This window comes from Microtus ochrogaster (genome assembly GCF_000317375.1).
Source record: "Microtus ochrogaster isolate Prairie Vole_2 chromosome 6 unlocalized genomic scaffold, MicOch1.0 chr6_random_2, whole genome shotgun sequence".
Taxonomy (NCBI): Eukaryota; Metazoa; Chordata; class Mammalia; order Rodentia; family Cricetidae; genus Microtus; species Microtus ochrogaster.
Window position 1 is genome coordinate 5,113,930 of NW_004949095.1, and position 9,753 is coordinate 5,123,682.

The 9,753-nt window shown below is 49.7% G+C and overlaps 1 protein-coding gene across 1 annotated transcript; it reads right to left on the minus strand.

The window, feature by feature from the left end:
• Positions 1–2,455: 2,455 nt before the first annotated feature.
• On the minus strand, positions 2,456–5,158 carry Fam163a (family with sequence similarity 163 member A). Its single transcript, XM_026787628.1, has 2 exons — positions 4,895–5,158; positions 2,456–4,311 (listed from the first exon to the last, which is right to left on the minus strand). The coding sequence occupies exons 1-2, from the start codon at positions 4,985–4,987 to the stop codon at positions 3,892–3,894; spliced, it is 513 nt and encodes a 170-aa protein (XP_026643429.1). The 5' UTR covers positions 4,988–5,158; the 3' UTR covers positions 2,456–3,891.
• Positions 5,159–9,753: the final 4,595 nt, after the last annotated feature.

Sequence of the window (9,753 nt, forward strand, 5' to 3'; positions counted from 1 at the left end):
CCCTAGATAAGAGCCAAGGCAGCCCACGGCTGAATTCTCGGAAACTAGGGGCTTTGCCCCGCTCTGAGCTGGGCCACATTCAAACTGACCAATGAAAACCCTGTAACTACGCCTCTCGCTTCTGTACCCCCGCTTTTGCTGCCCTACCCCATAAAAACCTACTGCCCCAACCTGAAGGAGCGCAAGTCCTCCGAAAGGATTTGTCGCCCACAGGTACCTGTGCCCACCCAATAAACCTCTTGCTGTTTGCATCCGCATGAGTGGACTCGTTGTTCCTTGGGAGGGTGTCTCTCCAGACTGAAAGGCAGCCCACCTTGGGGGTCTTTCACTGGAACTCACTCTGTAGACCAGGCTGGCCTCGAACTCACAGAGATCCGCCTGCTTCTGCCTCCCAAGTGCAGGGTTTAAAGGCGTGCGCCACCACCGACCAGCCCAGACAAGACTTTTAATCAAAAAATTTTAATAACCTTTCCACCCAGCAAAATATTTGTTTACACAAAGGCCGTGCTGTATTCTGGGAACTCTATGGCCCTGGAAGAGTGACCCCTGACCCCTTGGAGCAATGGCTCCTCCCCTTCCTCCTTCAGTTCCTGTGCGCTAATTCTAGCCAATTGAATGTGACTGCGAGGACTCTAGGCAACGGGGAGGGGGGGGGAATGATCACCGCTTGAGTGAGAATAGAAACCAATCACACTTCCTGTCCGGGTGTGTTCGCTCTCATAGCAGCAAAGTTCGCCGCGTCTGGGCACTTCAGCTGGAACTGTGGTCTCTTTCTTTTAAAAGCCCCTTCCCCAAGAAGCAGGAAATCCTCCTTGGTTGTGGATACTGACTCAGCAAAGAGCCTTGTGCTAAAGTGAGGGCTTTGGAGAGGAACTGAGAAGATTTCGGAGTTGAAAATGGATGTTTTGGGTTTTCGAATGAGCGTTCATTTTAAAGCCATACCGGGCTGACCCTTCTCCCCGGCGGAGGGATGGAAATACTTCTGAGGGTTTTTATTTAAAATTTCTCCTTTATTTTGACATTCACTTGGTTGTGTTCCAAGTTATCAAAGATGCACGACAGGAAATCTGCAGCCGCAGCAGAGTGATGCAGAGAAGGATGGTGGTGGCTCCTCCTCCTCCTCTTCCTGTTCAGGGTTCCGTTTGAAGTGTACAGAGTGTGTCTCATGGGCAGACTCCACAGCTAAGAGGACCGCACGGCTGAGCTGGGTGAGCTTTCCCTTCCCCAGGATGGAGACCACGATGCTACAGTGAGATGAGGTGGGCAGGTGACCCGCAGCCTACGGTGGAGCCTGTGCCTTGAATGATGTGTGCTGAAGGGAAGGGTGTATTCCCCCCCCCCCCCGCTTTGTCAAGTGGGATCCAGACTTGGACTTGTGGGTTAAGCTGAGAGAGCTGCAGGAGATGCGCAAAGGGGGCTTTGTACCCAGAGCCCCCGAGTCCGGAAGTGGGTTACAGTAGGCTGAGTCGGCTGGGTTGTTCTGCTTTACCCACAGGCGTTGGTATGATGGTGGCACTGCGATTCGGGGTGGAGGAAATGACAGCTGTGAAACCACAGGAGAGCAAGGCACTGGGCTGGTGGTGAGGAAGTGGGGAGAGCTGCTAGGCCCAGCAGCAAGGTTGCGCCTGGCCCAGGATGGACAGATGGCGGATTGGTACACTGGAGCTGCGGAGCCATCCCTTTGCACCAGGAGACACAGCTCATCAGCCCTGCTGCTGTGCCCTCCTCTGCAGCGCTTGGCGGTTGAGGTTGCTCCATAGAGGGTTGGGCAAACATTTTGTTGTTGTTGTTTTTGAGACAGGGTCCCAGGGAGCCCAGGGTGACCTTGAACTTGCAATATAGCCCAGGATGACTTTGAACAACTACTATCTGTTTTCCTCTACCTCCCAAGTGAAGGAATCAGAGGTGGGTTTTAGTGGCGCTGGAGATTGGAACGGGGCTTCATGCAGACCTGACAAGAACTCAACCAACTGAGCTACAGCCCTAGCCTGACTTGTTTGCTTTTCACCAACAACTGAAATAATTTCCCCTCCTAATCCCGTGGGCTTTCTCCCACCCCTTTGGTAGTTTCTAGCCCGCATCAAATACTCCTGTACCCAAGGTCCATCCAACCCTGGCCAGGATAAGGGCGAGAGGAAAAAGCTGACTAGCAGATCTTTCTACAATATCTTGGATTTGTGGAACAATAAGGGACATTTAGAGTCCATTTAGGCAAGCTTTGCTTCACTGGAGACAAATGAAAGTCTTAGTGAAGTTACCTGACTGGTCCCAGGTCTAACAAGTGAACAAAATATGGTCAGAGATTGTCTTCTGCTTCTTAGCTAAATGTTTGTTATTTACAGTTGGAGATGTGACGTGCAGCCTACTCTGTCAAACCAACCAACCAACCAACCAACCAACCAACCAACCAACCAACCAACCAACAGTTCAGGAGAAAGACCAGCCCTTCTGCTGGCCCACCCTCAACAGCATTCTGTGAGTCAGGAATGTGCAGGCATTAACTATACACCCTTAGAAGTGGGGACAGTGACCCTTGAGCCACAGAGGTAACTGGAGAATTTATCAGGCATACTTACTAAAACAAAATAAAACACCTAAGCAAAACAAAACAAATAAACAACACAAACCCGCAAGGCCACTGTTAGTTACAAGTGGGAGGTGTGGGGACTAGGGAACTAAAGTAAGACAGAAAAATAGCTCATCATCCATCATCATGAGGCTGGAAAGTTAGGGGGCCGAAGGAGGGCAAGCAAGCATGAAGTGTAATTACTAAGACACAGCCAAACTTCAGGAGATCCCTGGCCCAGAACTCAGGGGATAGGCTACATCCCCTGATGGGATAAAAAGGTCCTGTTTTTAATGTCACATCACAGATGGATGCTCAAGGCGTGCACCAGGCTCTAGAGGAGCTTGCACAGGTGCATGGGAACTTAACTGCTGCAGCATTGCCTCAGATCCCTCCTTCTGGTTGCCATGGAGACTGATCACTTTAATTGCCTTTTGGTCCAGCTCTTGTTGGGACCCTGGACCCTTCTGCTCTGCAGCTGGTCCCATGATAAGTACATGGGAGGGAATGGGCATGCACACACCCTCACAGGGCTGAATCTACATCTGTGGTTAAGCGTGGAGGAACAGGGGTAACCAGTGAGATCTGCTCACTAGGTTTATTGGAATACAGCGATTGAAATCTGGGGGAAGGTTCTCTAGCAGGGGGCATAAGAGAGGACTTGGGGGGAGAGACAAGGTTGTATAGACTCTCCTTGATATGGTCCCCATAAACAGCTGTGTGCTGTGGCACTTAGCATTAATTTGTGTGTTTCATGAGCAGGGGCAAGATAGCAGATGTGGTGTTCTCAGAACTCATATACCTATTGAGCAGGCCACCAAAGTTAAAAAATAAAATAGAGTGTAAATCACCTCATGGGTGAATTCCAGCCAGCAAAACTGGGGGCTCCTTTAACACTTTTTCCTCTTTCTCCTCTCAAATTCTGGAATGTCTAGTCCTCACCTTCCCCTTGTGTCCATGCCCACTTCGTTTCCCACGGACCCCGGAAGCCTCCAGAGCCTTTGCTTAGGCTTTCCCTGGTGTTCCTTCGCACAGCCCAGTGAAGCAAAGGGTGTGGGCTTACTGGGAGGTGTGGTAGAGCTGACTGTTAGAGGGAAGAGTCGGAGAGAAACTGGTGACATTGCAGGCTTCTCGGGGTGCCACTTCTGGGCCATCGATCCTGCCCGGTCCTTGATGCATTGACTAGCTCACATCCTAGTGAACCTTCTGCTATGGAAGCCAGAGAAACTGAGACGGTTCCTGCGGGGGAGACTATTGAAGGGTCCCCTCCACTCCATTGCTCCTGCTGGGACAGTGTTGGGTGTGTGCAGATTGGGGTGAAAGGATTATACATCTGTACTAATAGCCCTTGGATTAGTGAAGGCCTCATGCCCAGAACTTGGCCAGGTCACCGGGTAACTCTGAGGTGCTGCCAATTTGAGGGATGGGGTTCCCCCCTCTTTGTAATGTGTAGGGGCAAAGGAGAGCCTCTCGCCTCCACCCCCATTGGGCACCATGTCAGCTGTCCGTATGTAAAAGGGGGTGCGGTATGGGGAGCAAGTGGTGCAGTGGCTGGCCACCCCACACTGCTGGCTGCAGGGCTCGCTGGTGAGAGGCGCCAGGTTGCCTCTGCCATCCAGGACTTGGGAGCTGCAGGCATTGCAGGTGGGGGCTCGGGGATGGAGGGAAAGGTCGTGTTCCTCCTCTTCCTCCTCTTCCTCCTCCTCAGCATCCTCATCGTCTGTACTCTTCTTGCAGCAGTAATACTGGGGAGAAAGAAAAGGGGTGCTTGAGAGGCAGTCCAGCTCCCCCTCCTCCATCACTAGTTAGCGTGCACAGGAACAACCCTCCCCCACCTTCCGCTGAATACCTCGTGCCAGCCACTTGGTTAGTCAATGGGGAATATACTCCGGCCTCAGAGACCAGCATCCCATTTACTCTCAGCTTTACCCAGCCAATCCTCTTTCTCAGTGTGTCCCGGTGGGCAGGGAATCAGAGAGGGAGGCTCATACACCAATGCATGGACAAGACTGGAGGCTGCTGCAGTAGCTTTCAGAGTCTCCCAGGATGGTGACTTCCCTACCAATCCCTATGAACTGGAGAGATGAACGTGAGAGCCCTGTATCTTCCCAGGACACTCCAGTGCCTCTGTAGGGTTCAGGGAACGTGTGTACGCGTGCGCATGTGTGAGGCGCACAGCTCAATTTTCAGCTTCCTTGACTTATGCTTCTCATGTTTTACGGCTTCGGATTTGTTGCCTCCAAAGTGGACCTCTACTTTCTGCCCCCATTATGGAGAAGCGGCTTGCTGGTGGCCTCCCAGCCTCTGCCTAGAGCCCGTGGAACTAACCTGGAGCCTACAGTAGCACAGGACAGCAATGATACAGAGGAGGATCACTGTAGCTAGGATTCCGCCAGTGATCACAACCGTTCCCGCTGTCATCCGCCCGGCGCCCCATCAAACTCTGCAAAGACGCATGCTGGTAAGTGAGGAATAGTCCATCCACATTCTCTGCACAGTAGTAGGTAGGAGGACAGGAGCTGAGTGGACCCAGGCCCGCATGGGCTTCCTGGAAGCAGAGGACTCTCTATGCTTAGACCAGAGTGGGGTGGGGGCCGCGGCTGCTGCAGAAAAAGACAGGCAGAGTGCTAACTGCTCCATTTCTTTAGTCTTTTGGTCTTCCTCTTTTCTGTTTTTCTATTATTATTATCATCATCATCATCATCATCATCACCATTATTATTATTATATGCATGTCTCTCTGTGTGTCAGTGTACGTGTGTGTGTGTATGTGTGTGTGTGTGCCTGTGCCTGCCTGTATAAGCCAGAGGGGCAACCTTGGGCATTCTTCCTCAGAATCTCTCACTGATCTGGAACTTGTCCAGACTAGGCTAGATTGATGGGGGAGAGTCTTCTGTTTTGTGTTAATTTCATTGGTTAAATAAAGAGACTGCCTTGGCCCTTTAATAGGACATAAAATTAGGTAGGCAGAGTAAACAGAACAGAATGCTGGGAGACAGAAGCTGAGTCAGGCAGTCGCCATGATTCTCACTCCCCACACAGCCGCAGGTTAAGATCTTCCCTGGTAAGCCAGCTTATGGAGCTACACAGATTATTAGAAATGGGTTAGATCAATATGTAAGAGCTAGCCAATAAGAAACTAAAACTAATGGGCCAGGCAGTGTTAAAAGAATACAGTTTCCTTGTAATTATTTCGGGGCATAAGCTAGCCATGTGGGCGGCTGGGTGCCAGAAAAGTAGCCCGCTGCTCCTAACACAACACTAGATGGACACAGAGCCCCAGGAATTTGCCTGTTTCTGACTCTGATCCTTGGATTACAAATGCCCACCATCACACCTGAATTTTAAAATGTGGGTTCTAGGGATCAAACTCAGGTCCTCTTTGGAGACTGAACTCAAGTCTTCATGCTTGCAAGACAAGGCCTATGCTGATGGAGCGATCCCTCCTGCTCCTATGGCTCCAAGAGGGAAGAGAGAAGGACTTTGGGAAGCATTTTGCTAAGCATCCCCCCCCCCCCAATCTGGCTCAGGAATCCTCACATTAACCCTTGAGACAGCTCTTCATTGTCCATGTTCCACATAGGAGGAGGCACCACACTGAAGCTTTGACAAATTTGCCTGGAATTCCACCTAGCCTGGCTCCCCGTTCTCTTGGGCACAAGTATCAATGACTTCTGAACATTTGGAGACACGAGCCCAGAGTGAGCTAGCAGACAGCTTCCTGACTCCTGGACAGTCATGGTTAGACTAGGGAAACTGATCCTGGTGCTTGGGGCCAAGTTCCAGGTGAGGCCATCCAGGCTTTTGGCAGGCTGGTGTGTGGTGGTTTCTGAGCCTCCTAGGCATACAGGGGCCCCCATCCCTGCAGCGCAGTGGGGGCTTGATAGCTGGAGGATGGAGAGAAGACTTCAAGGACTTACACTCAGTGAAGGGAATGATGACCTGTAAGACAACAAAAGGTACAGAGATAGTGGGAAGAGAATGTTACTGACCAAAAAAGGTCCCTTGGGTCAGTGTATTCCCGAATCTCCACCCAGTCTCATCTCGACATTGCTCTTGGAAGCCCCACTGTTATCTCAAACTCAATATACACAGGATAAAGGCATTATTTTGCTTTCCAGATAGATGCCCACCTCTGAGCTCTCCCTGTCTGTTATGATTCCACCACACCTGGGCCTCAGCAGCCCCCTGCTTATCAAGTCATGCATCCCATGTGGTCACCTGGATGAAGGGATACCCATTCCTTCACTCAAAGGTCCTACTTGCTCACCAGTGCTCCTAGAAAGCCGGTTTCTACTACATTTAGAGGTAGCAGCCTTGCTGCTCCTGCTGGGTCTGTGGAGCAGCAGTGTGGGTGTGTGCTGGGCACAAGGCATGTCCTGCCCACCAAGCGCCTGAGGAGCGCGAGTCTGCCTTTTCAAAAGCTCTCGGGTGGTTGATTTGCACTTAGTTAGATCAGGGTACAGGATGTGCCCAGCTGTTCTAACTGAAATATCTCAAATGCTTTTGATCTTCTTCAATCTTCTGCTCCCCATGCCAGTTCAGGGTGAACCAGTGTATTGGTGTAACTGACACCCCCGCGTTTGTGTCTGAGCCCCATTCCTTTGGCTACAGTTTGGTCTTTCATCAGCCCTGCCCTTTGGTGCCCACATCTCTAGCATCTTTCTAGCCCTGCCTGAAAAATAAATATATATTTTAAGTTGACTAGCATCCACCAACATAAGACCTGAAGAGTAGAATATAGAAAGGCAGTGCAGGGGCTGGAGAGATGGCCCAGAGGTTAAGAGCACTGGCTGCTCTTCTAGAGGTCCTGAGTTCAATTCCCAGCAACCACATGGTGGCTCACAACCATCTATGAGATCTGGTGCCCTCTTCTGGCGGACAGACATACATGCAGACAGAACATTGTATACCTAATAAATAAATTAATTAATAAAAAAAATGCTGCTTTAAAAAAAAAAAGCCATTGCAATAGGATCCAGAAATGAGGCAAGGGCTCAGGAACGGAGCAGCCAAGGAAGAATTCCTGGTGCCTTGAAGGATGTATAAGAGAGATAATCATGTACCACTAAAAGTCACTCAGGACTTTCCACCACCTTCGAAAGAGTGAAAGATACACTCATCTGGACACAGCCTCAAAGGCTTCACCCTCCCCAGCTGTCCTGTACGCTCACCACCATTTAACTTTTCTTTCTCACCTCCCATTGTTCCTCCAGCTGAAGCCCCTGCCCCATGATACGGCAGTCCTGGTCTTTAGGAGTTTAGCCATGGAAAGGGGTTTAGATACCCTATGACCATAGACCAGGGGTGCAGGGCATGGAGGAGGGGGTGCTGATTACTGAGGAAGATGTCCCCTACAAGGTCTGAGATGAATCCTCCAAGCTGATAGTGTGAAGCAGTCCAGGGGCTGAAGAACACCGAGGGTGGGGGTGAGGCGGGGCTCATGAGCAAGGCTCTGAGAAATGAGAGGGATCTAGAAAGGCTGGGACATTCTAGGGGTAGGTGTGGAGCTAACAGGCTTTTGGACAGATGAAGAGCTGAGAGCATCAACACCTTTCCATACTTTACTCATCAAGACTTATTTGGGTGTGGGGCAGTCAACTTAAAAATATATATTTAAGCCGGGCGGTGGTGGCACACGCCTTTAATCCCAGCACTTGGGAGGCAGAGGCAGGCGGATCTCTGTGAGTTCGAGACCAGCCTGGTCTACAAGAGCTAGTTCCAGGACAGCCTCTAAAACCACAGAGAAACCCTGTCTCAAAAAAAAAATATATATTTAAGCCTGGTGTGGAGCACATGACTTTAATCCCAGCACTCGGGAGGCAGAGGCAGGCAGATCTCTGAGAGTTCAAGGCCAGCTGGTCTACAAAGCAAGTTCCAGGACAGCTATGGATGTTGCACAGAGAAATCCTGTCTCAAATCAGCCAATCAAACAAACAAACAAACAAACAAACAAAATGTGTTTATTTTTATTTTATGTGTATAAGTGTTTTGCCTGTGTGTGTGTATGAGTACCACATATGTACCTGGTACCTGAGGAAGCCAAAATAGGAGTTGGAGTTACAGATGACTGTGAGCTGCCATGTAGATGCTGGAAACTGAATCAGGGTCCTCTGCTAAAAATGGCAAGTTCTCTTCATTGCTGAGCCATTTCTCCAGCCCTGCTAACCAATTTTTGATGCATAAGTATCTTGAATCTTCTACTAAGCTGTAAATTCTTTGCAACCAAGGATTGCGTTATACTGTTTCCCATACCGGCCATTCCCAATATCATACATTATGCCATGCGACACAGCAGGCAGGTGTTATATACTCAATAAAAGTTGGGTTATCGGTTCTGCATGTCACAGGATGACAGTTATTAATCTAACTGACCACTAGGGGGCAGCAAGTTGCAACTTTTAATTCCATCCACAGGCTTCAGCATCCCTGTTGAAGATGGATTTGACTTTGCTCAGATGTGTGGCAGGCCATGTTTCTGGGTTCCTGAAACATCTGGTGGGCAAGTTGGGGAGGAGGCAAATCTCTTGCTGGAGAGGATTTATAAGATGCCTTTACAACATCCAGTGAAGCCTCCCCTGCTTCCACACATACAGCTGAGGTTTGCTTGCAAGACAGAAGTCTACCATTAAGATCTGCAGGAACAGGGCAGTGACCCACCCTACAGAAAGTCTTGGCCATTTTTTTCTTGATTTGTTTTGGTTTTGTTTTAATAATACATGGTTTTAATTTGTAGCTCAGGTTGGCCAGGAGTTTTCTATGTTGCTCAGCCTGACCTTAAGCTTGTATGTAGCTATCCTTCTCCTGAGACTCTCAAGTGCTGGTATGGCCGGTGTGGAGCCACCACACTGACTTTGAAAGCCTTAGACCCCTCCACTGGGATGTTTCAGCAGACAGGGGCTTATGGGAAAGCCTTGTAAGAACCGCGTCTCCCTCCCCGACTTACACCCTGGTCTCCCCTCTTTCAGTTTTAGGGGGCTATACAGTAGTAGTGTCTTTTTAAAAAAAATATTTATTTATTTATTTAGTATGTATACAGTATTCTGTCTGTGTGTATGTATGCCTGCAGGCCAGAAGAGGGTACCAGACCCCATTACAGATGGCTGTGAGCCACCATGTGGTTGCTGGGAATTAAACTCAGGACCTTTGGAAGAGCAGGCAATGCTCTTAACCTCTGAGCCATCTCT